The following is a 22,540-nucleotide window of genomic DNA, read 5'->3' as shown; positions in this document are numbered from 1 at the left end:
AACAATAACCTTACTTTTATCTTTATAATCCCTAAAGCATGTAGATAAATCAGTCTGAGAGAAGCTGGGGCTGATTTTATTCCAGTCTTCATTTTTCACATAAGATACAGAGAAACAGCTAATAAATAAATAAATAAATAAATAAATAAATAAATAAATTGATTTCCTTTTAAATACAGTGATTAGAGCACATGTGAAATTTGTTAAAGTTAAGTAATTATCCTAGTGTGTGAATAGCATTTCTTTATAATTACCACAGCCAGAGGCAAGTTATGATGAGATATTTTCTTATAACTCTACTCACTATAAAGAGACTTGCTTTTATCAAACAGACTGTCAAACCTCAGAGGGAAGGTAGGGGAGGATGGAAGGAGGTGGGGGTAAGAGATCAACCAAAGGACTTGTATGCACACATATAAGCATAAGCAATGGACACAGACAGTAAGGGGGTGAGGGCCTGTGCTGGGGGGTAGGAGCGGGCGGGGAGAGGTCAATGGGGTGAAAAGGAAACATATGTAATACTTTCAACAATATAGAATTTTTAAAAAGGAGAGAGAGAGACCTGCTTTAAATTTCATAACCTAATATTTATTGGCAATTACACTAAATTATGGTAAAAAATGATTTTAAAATTAGAGAAGTAAAGAAAATCTGAAAGATGTGGAGGTTACCTCCAGAAGAATTATGTCACAGCCCTCCTTCCTTATCTACGGACCAGCCATGGCATGCCACATCTAGAATGAAAGGCCCTCAAGATGTAAGGAAATTCAGAGTGATTCAGATTTCAAGCTGCCCTTAAGACACATTCATTCATTCACAAGTATTTGGTAATCAATTCTTTTAGTTACTTAAGATACAATGGTGAGCAAAAAACTCTGTGAGATCATACATTTTTATTTGCCTCTGTTACTATTGTATCCCCAAGCATTCACTGTGTACTTGGCACTAAATATATAGTTGCTCAATAAATATTTATTGAATGAATGACCCCTTTCAAGGATTATTTTACTACAAACAGTTGTTCACTCAGCCACCAGGGGTCCTCCAGTAGCACTTGTTTCTAGTATTCCAGGAAAACTACTGAAATTCACAATGATGCTATAGCAATGAGAGTCTATTTATTTAAATTCTTTATTGTTTAAAGTATTACATATGTCTCTTTTTTCCCCCATTGAATGAGAGTTTATTTAAATCCCCTTCCAGAATAGAATAACTTATGTAAGTTAGTTTTGCTTTTATTTCTTTCTTTTCTTTTTAATCTTAAGCTTTTTATTACTTTTACTGCCCACACGCAATCAATCTGTAAGCCTTATTGATTAACTACAGACCAGTATTAGACATCCATAGTTTATATTCTCTGCAGGGCTCACAACAATCACAAAGATTCTAGTCAGCCATGGGAAATAAAAAAATTAAGAACCACATGATGCAGTCCTAAGGACCAGTAATAATTAACCAATCCCATAAATATGTATTAAAAACTTTTCTAAGCACTAGATGTCAAATGGGTGGAAGGGGAGAGGCAATTGTTTGATATCTATCCAGTTGAAAAGTTAGAATACTTTAGGAACACATGAGAGGATCACCTAAACTGGACAACAGGTCATATTTCCTGGAGAAACTCAAATCCAAGCTGAGACCTGAAGGATGAGTAGGAACTAGTTAAGTAAAAGTGGATAGAGTCAGTGTTCTAGGGGATGTTCATCTTGGCTGGAGTATAGAGGCAAATAGGTGAATAATGAGCAGTGAGCTGGAAGGCAAAGCATGGAGAGCACTGTAAATGATGTCTACAGAATTTGGGGTTTTTTTTATTTTATTTTGATTTTATAATTTATTTTTTTTAACCATCACCATTTATCCCCCTTATACCCTCAACCACCTCCACTCACGCCCCTCTCCCCTATCTAAAGCATTTGGACTTTATCCTGGGAACAGTGAGGAGTCTTTGAAGAGTTTTATTCCAGGTAGTGATGCCTTCCTAGTTGTACTTTAGAAAATTCATTCAAGGCAAAAAACAAGGGAAAGACTATTGCAGTAATCCACTTAAGGAAATAATAGCAGGCACTCTAAATTAAGATAATGGTAATTGGGCTAGAAATAAACAAAAGATCCAAGGGAGATTTAAGTTTCAATCAAAAGGATTCATTAAATTGTGTGGTGAGAAATAGATGTCAAAGATGATGAATAGGTTTGGGGCTTAAACACTGATGGTGCCCAGTGAGAGGGGAGGAAGAGTAAAGGCTGATTTGGAGAGGAGAATAAAATGAGATGATGAATTCAGTTTTAGGCACATTGAATTGCAGATATTTGCAGAATGGTCAAGTGCAGATGTCTACTAGATGGTTATGTATATCTGGTGCTCATTATAGAATACTGAGCTGAAGAGAAATACTTCCGAGTTAGGAGTCATTGCTATATAGATGAGTAAAGGCATGGGAGTGGGTTGAAATCAAGTGAGAGTGGGTAGAATGAGAGGTGAAGACACACCACCAATAATTAAGGGTTGGATAGAGGAAAAGAAGCCCCAAAAGGGGATTGAGAAGCATTAAGAAATACTTTTGACAAAACAGGAAGCCAGAAGTGTGTTTTCATTGAAAGCAGGGAAAGAACACCTTTCCATGAAGAATTGGCTTTAGATTGGTCAAATAAGGTAAAGATTAAATTGTCTTTTATATTTAGCAACCAGATCATTGAAGCAGTTGTGGACAGAGCAGATTTGAGAACCATGAATAGAATTTGAGAAGGTGAAGGCAGCAAGCACAATTTGATTCAAAAGGAGGTGATCCCAAACTAGGTCCAAGAGAAATCCCATCTTTGAGACCATACTGGAATACCGGGGTCCAACCCCAGCAGGTCCAGGGGTTCCCAAAGGCGTAGACGGAGTCGGCGAAGAAGGAAGGACATGGAGACAGTGTTCAGTTGATCAGCAGCCTAGCCAGGATCTCTAGCCAGGATCTCCAGCCAAGTTCTGGTCTGGATCTCCAGAGAGGTTCTGGTTAGGATCTCCAGCCAGGTTCTGTGTCCATGTTGTCTTGCTAGATTCTCCAGGTTCTCCAGCCAGGTTCTCTCCAGGTTCTCCAGCCAGGTTCAGTCACCAGGTTCTAGTCAGGTTCTCTTGCCAATTTCTGTAGTCAGGTTCAGTCCAGGATCTTTTGCCATGTTCTCTCGCTAGGTTCTGTCTCTAGGTTCTGTTGCCAGTTTCTGTCCAGGATCTTTTGCCATGTTCTCTCCAGCGAAGTTCCTCTGTCTCTAGGTTCTGTGTAGGTTCTGTCTTCTAAGTTCTGTCTTGTTACATCTGTATTTATACCAGTTGATTCCAATCCTATCAATCTCTATTCCAAAGGTTAGGGCGTTTCTTATCTCCATTCCAGGGAGTAAAGATTATGTAGCTTAAGCATGATTGTTCATAGTTAAAGTGATTAATTACCCGCCTGGCACTTAGTTAAGAGGTTTTATTCCCTCCCTAACTTCAGGGGAAAATCCCTACCTGGGGAAACAACCTTTCTCAGAGAGGTGACCTTGGTTAAAACACATAGTGCCAAGAAGGTGAGCAAACATATCAAGAACAGTATGCCATATATGTCAGGTCCCTTGAAACAGCAAGGATGGACCGGCTCCCGGCAAATTCCCCCTTTTTTATTTTTTAAAAGCAGGCATTAAAAAGAAAAACCCCAAATGCTCTCTTGTATCCATTTTGAGTAGGATTGGCGCTTTCCGCTATTACCTGAGTCCTGATCTATCACCCCTGGGAGAACTTGCCAATCCTGCACTTTCCCGGGGTGGAAAGGCTGCAGTGGGGTTAAGGATAAGGCTCCTTGGGCCTACCTTCTCCCATGCCTCTACATTTACCTTTCCGGCACCTTTCCTTCCTCAGAAAAGCATGGACATACTTCTTGTATAAAATGTTCCATCTGACTGGGAGTAACCTTAATTCCTCTGCTAGCAAGCATATGTGTTAAAAGATCAATACAGAGTCTTATTTCTTTAGACTCTGTATGGCACATCTTCTTAATCTAAAGATCAATACAGAGTCTTCTTTCTTTGGACTCAGTATGGCACATCTTCTCAATCTAAGTTCTGTACTATCCACCTTCTTACCCTACTTATCCTCTATAGGGGGGTCTGTAGCACCCTGGTGGAGTCCTATCCATCCTGAGTGTGGGGGTTCTCAATGGGGGGAGGCTTACCTAGGGGAATCCTGTTCCAGGGGTTCCCAAAGGTGTGGACAGAGTCGGCGAAGACTATCCACCCTCTTCCTATGGTGGAGTCCGATCCGTCCCGATTGTGGGGCAAAGACTATCCACCCTCTTCTTACGGTGGAGTCCTATCCGTCCCAAGTGCGGGGCGCTTACCTAGGGGTCCCTGTTGGGGCACCAGATGCTGGGGTCCAACCCCAGCAGGTCCAGGGGTTCCCAAAGGTGTGGACGGAGTCAGCGAAGAAGGAATGACACGGAGACAGTGTTCAGTTGATCAGCAGCCTAGCCAGGATCTCCAGCCAAGTTCTGGTCTGGATCTCCAGAGAAGTTCTGCTGTTTATTGTCTTGTTACATCCGTATTTATACCAGTTGATTTTAATCCTGTATTCCAAAGGTTAGGGCGTTTCTTATCTCCATTCCAGGGAGTAAAGATTATGTAGCTTAAGCATGATTGTTTGTAGTTAAAGTGATTAAGTACCCGCCTGGCACTTAGTTAAGGAGTTTCATCCCCTCCCTGACTTCAGGGAAAAATCCCTACCTGGGGAAACAACCTTTCTTGGAGAGGTGACCTTGGTTAAAACACACAGCGCTAAGGGGAGCAAACATATCAAGAACAGTATGCTATATACACCAGGTCCCTTGAAACATATGCTGTGCAGATGTTTCTTTCCTGCAGCGACTGTGTCAAGCAGCAAGGATGGACCGGCTTCCGGCACTGGAATATCTTTAGAACTTAGTGAGTCAGAATCTCTAGCAGAAAACAAGCAAACAAAAATCTTCATAAGTAGTTATATGGCCCACGCACCTAAAAGGTGAGTTCTGGAACTTTAATTTCCTAAATTTGGGCCTCAGTATACTTCCATGTTTTCTTGAAATTCCAGAGCTATCACACTCAGAGAAGGAACAAGGGAAGTCTTACCAATTAGAGGCTATTTGTCCTATCAGGTCATGGAGATACACAGAATACCCACAGCCAGAGAAGTATTTTAGAAGACAAATCTTATTACTCTCTTTAAAATCCTCCAGTAGCTACTCATTTGCCTTAGGACAAAGACCAAAACACTTCTTATGTTCCAGAAAGTCCCTATGTGACCTAAGCCCCACCACCACTTTTTCACTGGTTTCTTAACACTAACACTAGCTAACTAACTTCATTTACCTCCCGGGCCATCCTTTCTCTTATTATAAGGCCTTTGCACATGCTCTTCCCTATGCCTTAAAGTCTTCCTCTACCCTTTCTCTAATTATCAGGTATACCTACTCTGATCTTTAAATCTCAACTCAAATATCACATCGTTTTCTGTATAGCATTTATAATTTGAAGTGTGTGTTTAGTGACCACACTAGCACTAGCTCCAGCAAAGCGCCCATCATCTGTAGTCATTCATGTGAGGAAGGGAAACAGGTCTTGAGGTATCAATGCAGCCACCCAGTTCCAAGTAAAACAAAGCACATGCTTCCACTATGCGTGTACTGACTGACCCCTTTATTCAACAAGTCAGTAACAACTGGATATTCAGCAAAACCATGTATCAGACACTCTGCACTTCTAATGGTCTCATAAAATGAATGAGAGTTTCTGTTGTTCCACATCCTCACCTGAATTTGGTATTGTTACTTTTTTTTATTTGGTCATTCTGATAGTTGTATAGTGATATCTCATGGTCATATTTCCCAATTCCTTGGTGATATATGATGTTAAGCATCTTTTCATATGTTTATTTGTTATCTGTATTTCTTCTTTGGTGAGGTATCTGTTCAGATCTTCATTCATTTTTTGAGTGGTTTGTTTTCTTATTCTTAAGTTTTAAGTTCTTTGTATATTTTTCATAATTTTCCTTTATGAGATATGTGTTTTGCAAAGATTTTTCTCTTAGGCTGTAAGTTGTCTGCTCATTCTCTTACAGTGTGTCTTACAGCAGAAAATAAATGTTTTTCATTTTAAGATCTAATATATATACTTTATAGATTATGCTTTGTTATATCTAAAACTCATTACAAACCCAAGGTTACCTCAATTTTCTCCTGTTATCTTCAACAAGTTATATAGTTTTTCATTTTACTCTTCAGGCCCATGATCCATTTTTAGTTACATTTGTTAAAGGTGTAAGTCCTCTGTCTAGATTTCTTTTTCTTTTTTTCTCTTTTTTCTCATGGATGTCAAGTTGTTCCAGCACCATTTGTTCAAAAAAGGCTATCTCTTATTCATTGAACTGCCTTTTCTCTTTTGTCGAAGACCAGTTGACCATATTGGTGTGGATCTATTTGAGGGATCTCTATTTTCTTCAGTTGATCTATCTGTCTATTTTTTCACCAATGTGATGTTATCTTGATTTCTATTCCTTCATAAGTCTTGAAGTTGGGTGGTGTCAGTCCTCTGATTTTATTATCCTTCAATTGAGTTGGCTATTCTGGACCTTTTGCCTCTCCATATAAATTTTAAAATCAGTTGTCAATATCTAAAAATAATTTCCTGGGATTTTGGTTGGAATTGCAGTGAATCCATTGATCAAGTTTGGAAAAATTAACATCTTAACAATAGCCATGCACATGGAATATCTCTCCATTTATTTAGGCCTTCTTTGATTGTTTCATCAGAGTTTTCATCATATATATTCTTTACGTATTTTGTTAGATTTATATCTAAATATTTCATTTTGGGGAGTGGTAGTAAGTGGTTTTGTGTTTTAATTTTAAATTGCGATTGTTCACTGCTGCTACATGGGAATTCAGTTGACTTTATATTAACCTTATATTCTGCAACCTTGCTATCATCGCTTATTAGTTTTAGGAGTTTTTGTTGTTGTTTTGTTTTGTTTTTGTTGAGTCTTCGAGATTATCTACATAGATAATCATGTCATCTGTGAACAAAGAAAGTTTTATTTCATCCTTCCTAATATGTATACCTTTATTTCCTTTTCTGGTTTTACTGCATTAGCTAGGATTTACAGTACTGTGTTGAATAGGAGTGGTAGGAGGAGACATCCTGATCTTTTGGAAAAGGCATTTATTTTCTCACCATTAGGTATTATGTTAGCTTCAGGCCTTTTGTAAATGTTTAATATCAAGTTGAGAAATCTCTATTTCTAGTTTGCTGAAAGTTTTAAAAATCATGAATGGCTGTTGGATTTTTGTCAAATGCTTTTTCTATATTTATTGGTATGATCAAATTATTTTTCTCCTTTATACTGTTTGGTGGTGGATTACTTTAATTGATTTTGAATGTTGAACCAGCCTTGCATATCTGGAACAAATCCCAGATGGTCATAGTGCATAACTCTTTTATCTATGTTGTTGTTTTGATTTGCTAATATTTTCTGAGGATTTTTGCATCTATATTCACAAGAGGTATTATTCTGTAAGTTTTCCTTTCTTCTAATGTCTTTATCTGGTTTGGTATTAGGGTAATACTGATCTCACAGATTGAGTTAGGAAGTGTTTTCTCTGTTTATGCATTCTGTAAAAGATTGTAGGGCATTGGTATTACTTCTTCCTTAAATGTTTGATGAATCCATCTGGGACTGGTGTTTTCTTTTTTAGAATATAATTGATTATTGATTCACTTTCTCTAATTGATAAAGATTTATTCAGATTATTTATTTATCCTTGTATAAATTTTAATAGCTTGTATCTTGCAAGGAACTTGGTCCATTTTATCTGTTATTAAATTTGTGAATATAGAGTTCATAAAATTCTTTAATTATCCTTTTTAAAAAATTCTTTATTGTTGAAAGTATTACATATGTCCTCTTTTTCTTCCGTTGACCTCTTCTAGCCCACCCCTGCCTCTGCCCCAGGCTTTTGATACCCTATTGTCTGTGTCCATGGGTTATGCATATATGCATATAAGTTCTCTGGTTGATCTCTTCCAACCCAACCACTCTCCCCCACCTTCTCTCTGAGATTCCATGCTTCTCTGTATCTGGATCTATTCTGTTCACCAGTTTATTTTGTTCATTAGATTCCACATATGAGTGAGATTATGTGATACTTGTCTTTCTCTGACTGGCTTATTTTTCTTAGCATAATACTCTCCAGGTCCCACCATGCTGTGTCAAAGGGTAAGAGATCCTTCTTTTTTACTGCTGCATAGTATTCCATGGAGTACATGTACCATAGCTTTTTTATTCACTCATCTACTGATGGGCACTTGGGCTGTTTCCAGATATTTGCTATTGTAAGTTGTACTGCTATGAGCATAGGGGTGCATTCATTTTTTTATAGTTGATGTTTCAGGTTCCTTAGGATATATTCCTAGAAGTGGGATCCCTGGGTCAAAAAGCAGTTCCACATTTAATTTTTTGAGGAAACTCCATACTGTTTTCCATAGTGGCTGCACTAGTCTGCATTCCCACCAGCAGTGTACTAGGGTTCCCTTTTCTCCACATCTTTGCCAGCACTTGTCATTTGTTGATTTGCTGATGGTAACCATTCTGACAGGTGTGAAGTGATATCTCATTTTCGTTTTAATTTGCATCTCTCACATGATTAGTAACTGAGCATTTTTTCATTGGCCATCTGTATGTCCTCTTTCGAGATGTCTATTGAGGTCCTTTGCCCATTTTTTTACTGGGTTGTTTGTTTTCCTTTTAAGTTGTTTTAGTTCCTCATATATTTTGGATATTAACCCTTTATCAGATGTATCATTGCCAAATATGTCCTCCTGTACAGTGGTTTTATTATTGTTTTAATGTCACTGGCATCAGTAGTGATGACCTCTCATTTCTGATCCTAGTAATTTGTGTCTTCTCTCTTTTTTTTTTCTTGGTTAGCCTAGCCAGAGGTTTATCAATGTTATAGATTGTAATAAGGCAAATATGGTCCCCCAAGCACATCCACATTAAATCACTGAACCTTTAGATTGTTGCCTAACTTGGCAAAAGATTTCATTAAATTGGAGTTTTCACACTACCTGATATCAAACTATACTATAAGGTCATAGTAATTAAAACAGCATAATACTGTCATAAAAAGTAAACATAGAGATAATGGAATAGAGTGCCCCAAAATAAACCTACGCTTTTATGGCCCATTAATATTTGACAAATACCATATGATCACATATGTATAGAATCTAAGGAACAAAAACAAAATAGGAACAAACTCCTAAATACAGAAAACAAACTGACAAAGGAGTCAAGAACTTACAATGTGGTAAAGACTGTCTGTTCAGTCAACAGAATTGGGAAAATTGGATAGGTACATGCAAAAAAAAAAAAAAAATGAAACTAGACGACCTCCTAACACCATACACAAGAATAAACTCAAAATGGATTAAAGATTTCAATGTAAAACTTGAAACCATAAAAATCATAGAAGAAAACATAGGCAGTAAAATAGACATTTTCCGTAGCAATATTTTTTCTGATACATCTCTTTGTGCAAGGGAAAATAAATACATAAATAAATGGGACTACAAAAGGTTATTTTACAAATATTTTCCAAAGATATAATGGAATGGAATGGAATGTGGTGAGAGAAAGCAGTGGAGCATGCAGGGCTCACATTAAGATAAGGAGATGTCCAGTGGGTGTGGCTCAGTGGTTGAGCGTCGACCTATGAACCAGGAGGTCATGGTTCAATTCCTGGTCAGGTTGTGGGTTTGATCCCCAATAGGGGGCATGCAGGATGCAGCCGGTCAATGATTCTCTCTCATCATTGATGTTTCTCTCTCTCTCTCCCTCTCCCTTCCTCTCTGAAATCAACAAAACTATATTGTTTAAAAGATAAGGAGAAAGGGAAGATAAATAAAATAGATGTGACTCTTTTATAATACTAGAGCCCACTTCTTCAAATGGAGCACTTAAGCAACACTGTTCAATAAATACTTTTTATATGCTTCCTATAGAGAAGCCACTGTGTTAGGCCTTAGACAAAGAAGAGTAAAACATGGTCCCTTCCTTCAACAGTACTAGACTCTAGCAGGGAAGATAAAACAAGTATACAGTAGCTATAGAGGATGGTATAAAGCGATGAATATATTGAAGGGATATGGAACTAGTATGGAAGCTTGGAGGAAGGAGTGTCAGAGTGCAAGCTTTGGTCAGGTTGTGGAGTGTGCCTCGTGATAGCTGTGGCAGTTGACATGGATCTTGTGTAGTGACACAGGAGAGACAGGGAAAGAGCATTCACCTGGAGGCAACAGGGTGAGCAGTAATCCAAACTGAAAAGTGTGAGGGCATCTTCAAAGAACAGCTTATATTTCCATTTGGCTAGAATGAATTTTTTTCTAGGGCAGGAAGGAAGAAGTCTGAAAAGAAAAGGAGACCAGAATATTGGAGCACCTTGAGTGTCAGGCTAACACTTGGGACATCACACTAGAATTTTATATCCAATGAATTTGTCCTGCAAAAGTGGAAGAGAAACAAAGACTTTCTCTAACAAACAAAAACTGAGGGAATTTGACGTCTGTATACCTTCCTTGCAAGAAATATTAAAAGAAGTTCTTCAAAGAGAAAGTAAATCACATAGGTCAAAACCTCAGATCAAACTAATTGATACGGTAAACGAGGAAATAAGAACAGACACTGTCCTCTCAGAAAATGTACACTTAGGACAAGGAGGCACATACTTTCGCCTTTCATACTTCCTTTATCTTTATTTATTTTAATTCAGTAAAAACAAGCCAAACCTGCCTCTTTTTTTTTTTTCCTTCAGAAAAATTTAAGAATGTTATCAGTTAAGTGATAAAGGTTAGGAAAATTAGTTTACCTCTCCCAATTCATAAAAACCTGTAGAAACAGGCAACAGTTTTTCATCAAAGTATTTATAAAATGTCTGAGTATCGTATAAGATTTTATACAAAGTTAATTATTTCTTTTAAAAATCATACATGTATGAATGCCTGTTCTTTGGCAGGTATTGCACTAGATGCTTTCACATGGATAGGTCACCTAATTTTGTTCTCATATTGCCTCCATGGGATTTTTTCTAATCGTTTTAGAGTTGAGGAGATTAGTCCTTAAATGGATATTTTTGTCAAGGTCATGCAGAGTGATGGCAGAACTAAAATCTGAATCTACTTCTTCAAAGTCCAACCCAGAATCTTTCCATCTACACCACATTCGGCATTGTTGACACATTAGAGTGGACAGTTCTTTGCTGTGGGGTCTGTCCTCCACTTTCAAGATGTTTACTGGTATCTCTGGCCTCCCACGAATTGCTAGCAGCATCCCCACCACCATTTGTGACTACCAAAAATGTCTCCTAGGGAAATAGTTAGGACCACAGACATAAGGGAAAAGAGCCGGAGACACTGAAATGATTGGATCCGACACGGCAGGCAGCACAGGAGATGGTGTGCTGTCTCATTTGCTGTGGATTAGAACTATCATAACATGAAAGTACTAAGCAAAAACAGTTTTAAAGTCTTACTTTCTATTCTAAAGTCAAAAAATTAAATTTATTAAGAATCACATAATTTTAAAACTAGAAGAGTTAATTGAAACTTTATGATATTACCTCATTACTTTCATAAAAATCAGGTAATTATCCTATGGCAGTTTTTGTGAGCCATGCTGTTGGTTACATGCTTTGAAAATTCTGAGAGGATTAATGGCTATTCTGTCATTGTTTTATCATGATTCTTACAATAACTTAAAATATTCCCCATACAATGTCATCTAAGTGCCAATAAATTAAATGCTGTTATGCAGAAAATGCATCCGATGATCAACAACTTTGACAAGAAGTTAAATGTGAGTTACTCTGTGAGAAAAAACTAAACAGTGTGGCCCTGTTGTCAGTTTAGGAAAGAGAACTCTGAGGGGGAAAGCAGCACTAAAACAAAAACGTGCTTCAAAGACTATCTTCTATATAATATAAAAGGCTGTTATGCTAAGTGTCCTCTGACCGGTAGCTATGACTCGCACTGACCACCAGGGAGGAGATGCTCAATGCTGGAGCTGCCGAGCTGCAGTGACTTGGCAGCCGTGGTTCTTGAGTGACACACCCCAAAACCAGAAAGCAGGGAGCCCGATTCCTTACGGGCTGTATGATTCCACCTTTGGCCGTAGGTTATGTTGTTGCTGGGGCACTGTCACCCTGAATCTGGTTTACTGCACACTTGCATTTGCATTCCACATCCTGTACGACAGCAGCTTTGCAGAGTGCCCTCTAGCACTCCGGGACCCCTCTGTGGATGTAGGAGAGCCAGTTTTGGCCTGATCCCCACAGGCCAGGCTGAGGGACCCCACCTGCCGGAGGGACCTCGCTCACTCCACAGACGCCCTTCGAGCCACCGTGCCACCCCAGGTGCAGCCAGCAGATGAGAGACTGAGGGAGGTTGGCTCTAGGGCGTGTCTGGTCCTTCTCGCCCAGCCCCGCCCTGCTGGCCACCTTCTAATTAATTTCCTTTCAATGTGCACAAATCTGTGCACTGGGTCACTAGTAGACTTATATATGCTGAGAATGGAGCTCCTGTACTTCACCTTGTTCCTACAAGAAAATTATAAACATTTTGATTTTTTTGAAGTTCTTAAGGAACAAGTTTTTTCCATAAAATAAAATTGCTCTGTGTAAATGGAGCATTAATATGTTGGAATTGGGAAGTAAACCACAAGCTGAAACTGAAAAAAAACTACAAATTGTTTTAAGTTCTAAAAAGGAAAAGGTTAGGGTTAATGAGATCATAACAAAGAAGGAACATAGGAGTTTAGATGGGAGAGTCATAAAAAAGGCTTAGCTGAGAAAGCAGGATTTGTGCTGAGACCTGGTTTGTCAGGTAGAGGAAGCAAAGGCACTCTGTACAAATGCCTCAAGAGGGAAAAGCGTGGTGTACTTCAGAAGCTAATGTCGGGCAAAAGGTGAGGAGGTACAGGTGCTACCGGGCCATGTAGCTCATGGCAAGTAGCGAGGAGTGGTCCTGCCCAGGGATAAAGGCTGTGGGTTCAGATTCTAGCTCTGCTAGGCGTGTGAGGTTAATTAAATTACTTGCCTCTATTTCAACTTATTGTCAGTAAAAAAATAATAATTTGGACAGGACTTCTCATAGGTTATGAGGTTTAGCAAGTTAAAATAGTAATTGTTTTCATTTTTTGAGATTTATCCTGAATGCAATATGATGCTATTGCAGAATTTTAAGTGGCATTATTTAATTTATTTCTTAAAAGCTTACACAAATAGAAGCAACTGTTTCTATTTGTGAAAGCCTGGATGGGAATTTAAACATTTCCAAGGAATTTTAAATGATGAGTAGCTTTTTGAGCATTAAAGTCACAGGTTCATCTGAGAGCAAAATCAGGTATAAATTTGACCAAAAAAAAAGAAAGATTAAATGATAGAAGAGTAGGAGGTGATGAATAATTAGGGAATTAAGTCGGGACACCATGATCTTAATGATGAGATTTTGAAAACTGAATTATGGATTCTTAATATTTAATTGGTTAGAGTATATTGAATAATGATTTAGATACCATACACAAATGCAGAATTCCCTGACAGCCCATTGTGAGCTCTAAGTGAGATTATGTATGTGATATTAAAATATAAAGGAATGGGGTAGGCTAAAGTTTTTTAAGTAGGACACAAGAAGCACTGCCAGTAAGGAAACAATTATAAATTGGACTTCAGTAAATTAAGAATTTACTTTCATCACAAGACAACATTAAGAGAATGAAATGTCATTGCAGCCCTATTAGAATGGCTGAAGTTAAAAGGACTGCAATGCCACGCTAAGGGAGCATGTTTGAACAACTGGAACTTCTACTTCGCTGGGAAGAGTGTAAATTGCTATGACCACTTTGGGAAACTGTATGCAGCATCTACTAAATATAAACGTACTACACACCCTATGGATAGATTCTTTTCCAGAAATAAGTACTGATATCAGTTATAGCTCAATAAAGTTGTGGGGGGGGGGGGGGAATGAGTACTTAGGTCCATCAAAAGACATGTACATGAATGTTAATAGCAACAATAGTGAAATCATTAAGTAAATTGTTGGATATTTATAGAACAGAATAATTTATAGCAGTAAAAATAAACTATATTCAACCACAGGAGGAATCTCAGAAAACCTGTGTTAAGAAAAAAAAAAAAAGACAGACAAAAAGTTCAGAAACAGGCAATGCTAATCTTAATAGAGGTCAGACTGGTGATTACATTGGGGGAGGGCAATCTGCTGGGAGGGAACACTGGGAGCCAACCTTCTTGTGTTTTGTTCTGTGTTTTGTTCTTTACATTTTGTCAAGCTGAATACTTTAACTTTGTACACTTTATGTAATTTAAAATATAATTAACAATTAAAATACAAATGATAATGTTTTAAACGTTTAAAAATGTAAATAGACTTGTCTTTTTAAAGATTTTTGTTTTGTTTGTTTTTAGTTTCTTTCTATCTTGGGTCTTTCAAATAGACAAAGGCGGTGGGCTGACGGAAATTGAAGCTGGAATAGGAAGGATGCAGAAAGTGTGAAAGGGCATAGAACAGGAAAATGGACAGGAGACTGGTGTCTTTAGACATATGGGATGATAGAACTGAGAAGAAGTGAAATAAGGTGAAATCTATAAAGATCGTTCTTTACACTTACCATTCTTATTTTATATGTAGTAATCAGTTGCCCACAGTTTAGCATCAGTCCTTCCTCGTAAGAACTAATTTGAATCCTGAAATGATTTCTTTTAGATGCTAACTGTCCCTGTTTCAAGTCCTCTGACACCTTCTCCAAAGTGAGCACGCTGGAAAGGCTTGTAAGGTTACTTAAACGAAAGGAAGAAGTTTATAATTACTTTAGTTTGAACAGTTGTCAAAAAAGTATCAGAAGAGGTATTCTGCCAGTGCCAAAAGTTCCCTGACTAGCTTTTGGCAGCTGCAAGAATTATATTACTTTCTTTCACATTATCAATCTGTAATATATAGTTAGGTTGTTTTACTTTAAGTCTCCCATTGACATTTCTTTTATATGCATATAATGAAATGATTTTATTTCATAAAAAAGAACATCTCCTGTGTGGATTTTAAATTTTCCTTATTAAATATTTATATTTTCAAAATGTCCTTATTTAATTGAGTGAGGTGCTTGGTGCCATTTCAAAATAACCTCAGGTGGTAGGTGTAATGACATATCAAAAATTTGACCTTTAGCATTTAAGGATTCTCTTTTTATCTGCATTTTCTTCTGCATTCAGTCTTAATTTATATGCTATTTCTCTGTAACTTAATGAATGGATATAGTTGACATAAGATTCATTAATGAAAAGAAAATGTATCAGGATACATATTATTTCTGTGCAGTCTGACTAATGATTTTAACTTCATTCATATCTCAACTAGGACAAGTAGAAAATTCTTTGTCTGAGGCTGATTGGTATTTGTATAAACCTCATTCATTCTCAGTAAGTGCTCAGCCCAATAGACCTGGATCTACTAAACTGAGGATGCCCACTCTCTCACTTCTCACTTATTTGCAGTCAGATTATTATACTATTTTATTAACCTAGAGATTCTTTATTTTTTTAATTTTCTGCTCTTCCTTTTAAAGAAAATTGAATGTCATATTTACAGGGATACAATTCAGTTAACATCTTGCAGCATCTTTTTGTATGCCGTGGTAGCATAGATAATTATTTGTCTGGGTAGCTTTCAGCCTAGATGCAGAGAAATGGAATAATTATCATGTATAATATTCTAATATAAAAATTATTTTCATTTACTCATCTAAGTATGTCTTTATTGATTTTTAGAAATGTATATTTCTAACTAGGAATTTTTGTTAGACGGCTTATTGGTCAGTCAGCCTACATATTTATGTTTAAATTATCTATTTTTGTATTTTCTCAGTTTACACAAATCTTTATCCCAAGAAGAAAATCTGAAGGATCAGTTTAACCATACCCTTACTACCTATGAAGAAGCTTTAAAGAATAGAGAGAACATTGTTTCCATCACTCAGCAACAAAATGAGGAACTGGCTGCCCAACTGCAGCACGCCCTGGCAGACCGCGTGAACCTGGAATCAGAGCTGCGGCTCGCCGTGGAGGCCTCCCGGGCGGCCGATGACAAGGTTCAGAAGTGAGTAAAATGACCTCGCACTATTTCGAAAGCATGAAACAAAACAAAAACACTCCTTTTTAGCAACTAAATAATATATTATTTATTACTCAGGCTATTAATACTTTAAGACAAAAGTTTATTGAGCCAAATAAACTCTTTTTGACTGTCATATCCACGTTTGGGATCAAAAACCATTTACTTGGGAATCATGGTTACTGTTTAGGGCAAACCATTTTTATTTGACATCTGATCTTCATCAGTTCATGGAGGCCATACTATTAAAATCATTTCATAGATAATAAAGTTATTAGCAAGGGGAAGAGGCAGTCAAATTTCCAACTTGACTCATTTAGCTTCAAGATAATCCTGCTTGAATCCAGATCATCTGTGACCTAGTAATCTGAGACCTCTAGTCACACAGGATAAGGTACAGTGTAATTAATTTTCAGTATTGTTCTTCTGAAGTATTCAGTACAGCTTTTCACAGTGCATAATTGTATTTGTTTATTGTCAATGATCTTTGCATTTTTTATTAAAATTTAAATAAAGCTGCATAATAAGTCAGTCCTTATTATAGCCCACAAAATGTTAATAAATAATTTACCAGACAAGGAAGTCACTTGTCAACCTATGGGACTTGAACATTGTAGCAGAGTTTCCTAAGGTAGCTTTAATGTAATGGAAATGTCATTTTAACTGAGCCCTTCTTTATGGATTGTTAACAACATTACATCATTCACATACCTAATCACCTTCAATTTCTAATACATACATTTTTCCGTAACAACTTTATTTTTTTAGTTTCACAGTATGAAGAATTAATGCTAATTTCAAAGTTTCTTATTTCTCACCACTTTTTATTTGAAAATAAGTCATCTCAACCATTTCCCCAACACTCCTGAAATTATGTTTTAAGTACTAGCCCAAGGTCAGGTAAATCTGTAGTCAAGACCATTTTAAAACAGATTAGGAATTATGCATGTTAATCTGTGCTATCAGTGTGCCTTAAACTTTTGATTTATAGTATTCTATTTTTTATAGATTTAAAGATTAGATTTATATTCAGTCAGAAACTATACCAGTTATTCACAATGTACAATACCATTCTAAGAATACCAGGATATATAGATAGATCTCACTTCATTGTAAAATATAAATCAGTAACTTTTGACAGGACCTGATTTAGCTCTGTTTGTTTAAAGTCTACAAATAATTACAAATTTCAAGTGTAATTATTTTTACATTTTTATGCAATTCTTTATATGTAATCTTTTAATTTCTATAGATAGCTAAAATTCCCTACAAGTGTTTCCCAGAAAATAATTAGATTTCTAAAAAAAAAAAAATCTTTGGAAATGTTACCATACCAACCTTTTATTTCTTAGATCTCATCAAGTATTGTAATTTTTTGAAGAAATAACTTTGTACAACAAGAAGTAGAAATAACATCATCTCAGATAATGCTTTAAATTGAATAAATTTAATCTTTTGAAAATGTATTGCCCTTATTCCTCACATTTAACCTCAATAGATTAAAACTTTTTAGTGGAATGGTGTCAATTCATTAAAGGAGTTTAAGTGCAACAATTATGTCATTTGTACGAATTAAGTGTTAAATTCTAATTTAAATGTTTAATCTTTTATTCCAATTTCCAGCAATAAGACCTAGATGAAATTTTGTCAGGTTTTCCTTTTCATATTCAATCCATTTTATTTCACTTTTAATTTCCCTCAATTGGGCAGTGTATCTTCCCTGCACTTAATGTGCACATCAGTCTATTTTATTGGATTTAAGAGGATAACCTTCCAGGAAACCAATTTATATTAGTTTGTTAGATGGTATTAGTATTCTCTATCCAATCTTAAATTTATAGTATTAGAAATTATTTATGAAGGTCCTTTGTAAACATGCCAGTATTCCAGGCAGTAATTACAATGTAAGCGAAGATGTTCATGTTTCCACCTTCTCCCATCAAAACCAAATTTCTTGAATAACTAATCTATATTCACTACCTTGAATTTTTTAATTCCCATTTACTCCTCTGCTACTCAATGCACAATGGCTAGTTCCTAGTTCCTCTACTGGAATTGTTGTTCTTAAGATTATCAGTAATTTCCTAACTGTTAAATGCAATGGGCCACTTCTAATTATATTTTTATTATAAAACTAATATATGATCATAGTAAAAAATAAGAAAAGATGGTCATATATCTTCAGCAATATCACATAGTGGTTTAAAAGCTCAGGTTCCGATTCAGAATGCATAGGTATGTGAACTTTTACATTTTATTTTAAAACACTATTCTGATGTGGACATTAATAGTCCTACCTCATAATAAATGGGGATAAGTGGAGATTTGTCTTCGAGTGGTGGACACACAATACAGTATACAGATGATGTGTGTAAAATTGTGCATCTGGAACCTGTAAAATTTTAACTAGTGTCGCCACAATAAATTCAATAAAAAAGGAAATATAATAATAATTATGAAATGAGAAAAACATTGATAAGATCATTCTGTAATGCTTTTAGAACAACACTTGTTACATAGACCCTCCTTCTCTTACCATCTTACTCCACAACGCACTCTCTCCTTCTGCAGGAGGGCTCTGCCTTCTCAAGACTGACTGCCTTTGTACATGCAGGTCCCTCTGTTTGGAGCCTTTTACTCTTTTCTCCCATGAGAAATTTTCTCATCCTATGAGATTCAGTGCAACACAGAGGACAGCGACACGCTTTGCAGTCTAGTCAGACAGACCTGCGTTTGAATCCCTGCTTTTCTACTTATTTCCTGGGAGATTGGGGGCAACAACCCTAGAAGCAAAAGTTCCTCAGTTAAAAGATTCAGACAGTAATACTGGCCTCGCAGGCAGGATTAATGTGAGGAATCAACTGGGTAGCATGTAAAATGCCCAGTTCAGTACCCATTATTTTATTATAAACATTCTATAAGTTACATTATTAGTATCATCATACTCATCAAACTAGCAAGACTAGTTCAGTTTCCTCTTCTCTACAAAGTCACTCTCTTCTTTGTGCTTTCCTAGTATTTTTGTTGAAAATTACTCCCTAGAAAATCAAGCTCCCTCCTGTATTTCCTGCCTCAGATAATGATTTTCAGCAATTTCAACGCTGTCCTTGTTCCCTCACTCTTTCTTACCATTTGCATTCACTTTGCCATCAATCTCTGTTGTGTCTTTTGTATTTTTTTCCAAGCTCTGTTTTATCTACTGCTTAAGCATCTCCTGATTCCCTTCACCCCATCCTCACACATTAATTGCATTAATTTAGGCCCTCATCATCACTCATCCAGACTATCATAAAACTAGTTTACCTGCCTGTAGTTCTCTCAAGTTTACCTTCCTCACTGCCACCAAAGTTGATTTTTCTAAAACATTAACCAGGTTATATTACTTTCTTATTTAAAACTAGAGGCCTGATGCATGAAATTCATGCAATAGTAGGCCTTCCTTGACCTGGCTGCCGGCACCGGCTTCCCTCCGGCACCTGGGACCTGGGCTTCCCTCGCAGCCCTGGCTTTGTCCGGAAGATCATCCGGAAGGACATCCAGTCTAATTAGCATATTACACTTTTATTATTATAGACTAGAGGCCCGGTGCACAAAATTCATGCATGGCGGGGGGGGGAGAATGTCCCTCAGCCCAGCCTGCACCCTCTCCAATCTGGGACCCCTCGAGGGATGTCCGACTGTCTGTTTAGGCCCGATTCCAGTGAGATCGGGCCTAAACAGGCAGTCGGACATCCCTCTTACAATCCAGGACTGCTGGGTCCCAACCGCTTGCCTGCCTGCCTGCCTGATTGCCCCTAACTGCTTCTGCCTGCCAGCCTGATCACCCCCTAACCACTCCCCTGCCAGCCTGATCGACACCTAACTGCCCTCCCCTGCCGACCCGATTGCCCCTAACTGCCCTCCCTTGTCAGCCTGGTCACTCCTAATGCCCTCCCCTGCTGGCCTGGTCCCCCCAACTGCCCTCCCCTGCTGGCCTGGTCCCCCCCAACTTCCCTCCCCTGCCGGCCTGGTCCCCCTCAACCGCCCTCCCCTGCAGGCCTTGTCCCCCACAACTGCCCTCCCCTGCAGGCCTGGTTGCCCCTAACTGCCCTCCCCTGCTGGCCTGATCACCCACAACTGCCCTCCCCTGCCAGCCACCTTGTGTCCACATGGGGGCAGCCATCTTGTGTGTTGGAGTGATGGTCAATTTGCATATTACCTCTTTATTATATAGGCTTTTCAGGGGCTCTTTCTCCCCTAAAAGTTAAAGTATAAACAACGTAGTATGACATTTGAGGCCTAACAGTAGCCTTCTCCCATTTGTCTAGTATAATTTCCTCCCACGACCACTACCACAATATCTCTGCATGTACTATTTCTTCTTCTTAGAACATGTCCCCACTTTTAGCACTTAGCCAAGTTTTTGTTACTCATTAAAGTCCAGTCTAAATGTTACCCCTAAAATGTTTCTTTAGATTTTCATTCTTTGTTGTGGTCATAGTACTTAGTCCATACCTCTATTCAAGGCCTTAGTCATCTATGTGTAATAATCATTTTGTATATCTATTTCCTCTCTGTTTCACTCCCTGCAAATTTACCCATTGTCAAGCGTTCCCAAGACATGGATAGTGTCCTATTCATCTTTTTATTCCAATCTCCTCCAAATACTCACACAGATGCCTGCTGTAAAGTAAGCACTTATAAACAAACAAACTAGAACAATTTAATAAAGTACTAGAATGATGGAGCAAAATAAAAGCAGGTTAGGTCAGGAATACATATGAAAATTTCCAATATGGTATGATCTGCTTTAAGCCCTAGCTTAAACAATTTTATTCCAACCCAGTACCCAATTTCAATGAGCTTACCAATTTCATTGAAAACTATGACTCTTACCCTAACCAGTTTGGCTTAGTGGACAGAGCATCAGCCTGCGGACTCAAGGGTTCCAGGTTCGATTCCGGTCAAGGGCATGTACCTCGGTTGCGGGCACATACCCAGTAGGGAGTTTGCAGGAGGCAGCTGATTGATGTTTCTCTCTCATCAATGTTTCTAACTCTCTATCCCTCTCCTTTCCTCTCTGTAAAAAAATCAATAAAATATATTTTAAAAAAGGGAAGAAAAGAAAACTATGACCCTTTATGTCTACCTCCCTCCCCTCACTGGTACCTCCATTCCTTACACTCTCCTCAGAGTTGGGATGTCTTACTTCCTAGTGATCAGCTTCTATTCTAACCACTGACTTCCATTAAGTTTAATTACATTTAAAAAGACCTGAAATCTTCAGTAATAGTGGAGAGAGACTATATACTATCTCGAATAATAATAGAATTTTAAGTTTATATTTTATTTTCTTTCAGAGTCAAATTTTTTTTTTAATTTATCAACCTATGGGAGTATTCCTGGAAATGAAAACTGTGCACAATTAGTATCCATAAGTCAACCAATATTTATAAACAGTCACTTACAGAGTAAAATATTATGAATGCCAGACTTCATTGTCCAAAAATAGCTTCTTGGCCCAGGTGTCATGATGCCTAATGTTTCACCAACAAAAATACATTCCCTTGGTTTATTCTCCTTATGTATGTCTCTTTTAAAAAATGTATATGCTTATGGAAGAAGAGCACATTGTGATTTCGTTTTAGATTGCTCTTTTGCTGATCCTGGATACCCTGGGTTTGGGAGAATTATGTGGAGGTAAGGGAACTAAAGAGTTTGTTGAGAGCACAGGAACTTTCTAAGAAAAAAAGCTCTTAGTTTTTCCAGGGATCACATCCTCATTTATTAAAGAGGACACTGACACACCAATTCATTAATTGACGTTTTTATCATCACAAGAGATTTAAAACTCTATGGTTCATTATCATTATACTGTACTTTGTTTTCTTACTGTGCTTCCATCTACAGATAGGCTCCTTATGGCCTACACAAAAGTTTTCTAAAGGGTTTTTAAAATATATTTTACTATACTTAACATGCCTAGGCTACACATAGTTATGTAAGATAATAGTATTTACAGCGAGGCTTTTAAGGTCAGAATATCTACCAGAGATCTAGGTTTTACAATAAAATATTTTTTCTCACATATCATCTTTACTGTGGGCCAAATTTACACTGATACGATTAAAATTCTCTCATAAATTGTAACTGCATAATGAATATATAGGACAAAAATATGTAAGAAAAAAATCGTACACTTTTAAACAAATTTTCAAGAAAAATATATCCACTCTTTAATTTTTCTTTCAATTTTTTCTTTTAAAAAATTTGTTACTTAAGATTTGCATGTATTCTGTTAATTTTTAACTGCATAATTAAAATATCAAAGACATTTCAT

The 22,540-nt window shown here is 37.2% G+C and overlaps 1 protein-coding gene across 8 annotated transcripts in view; it reads left to right on the top strand.

Moving 5' to 3' along the window:
• Positions 1-22,540, top strand: part of MIPOL1 (mirror-image polydactyly 1) — a 365,567-nt gene that overhangs the window by 293,271 nt on the left and 49,756 nt on the right. For all 8 annotated transcript variants that reach the window (XM_036352921.1, XM_036352910.1, XM_036352890.1 and 5 more), the window contains one exon: positions 15,976-16,206. In XM_036352921.1, the coding sequence (XP_036208814.1) occupies positions 15,976-16,206 (231 nt within the window). The remainder of the gene's footprint in view (positions 1-15,975; positions 16,207-22,540) is intronic.

Source organism: Myotis myotis, unplaced genomic scaffold (assembly GCF_014108235.1).
Source record: "Myotis myotis isolate mMyoMyo1 unplaced genomic scaffold, mMyoMyo1.p scaffold_m19_p_1, whole genome shotgun sequence".
NCBI classification, from domain to species: domain Eukaryota; kingdom Metazoa; phylum Chordata; class Mammalia; order Chiroptera; family Vespertilionidae; genus Myotis; species Myotis myotis.
This window is presented reverse-complemented; position numbering and strand designations above follow the sequence as displayed.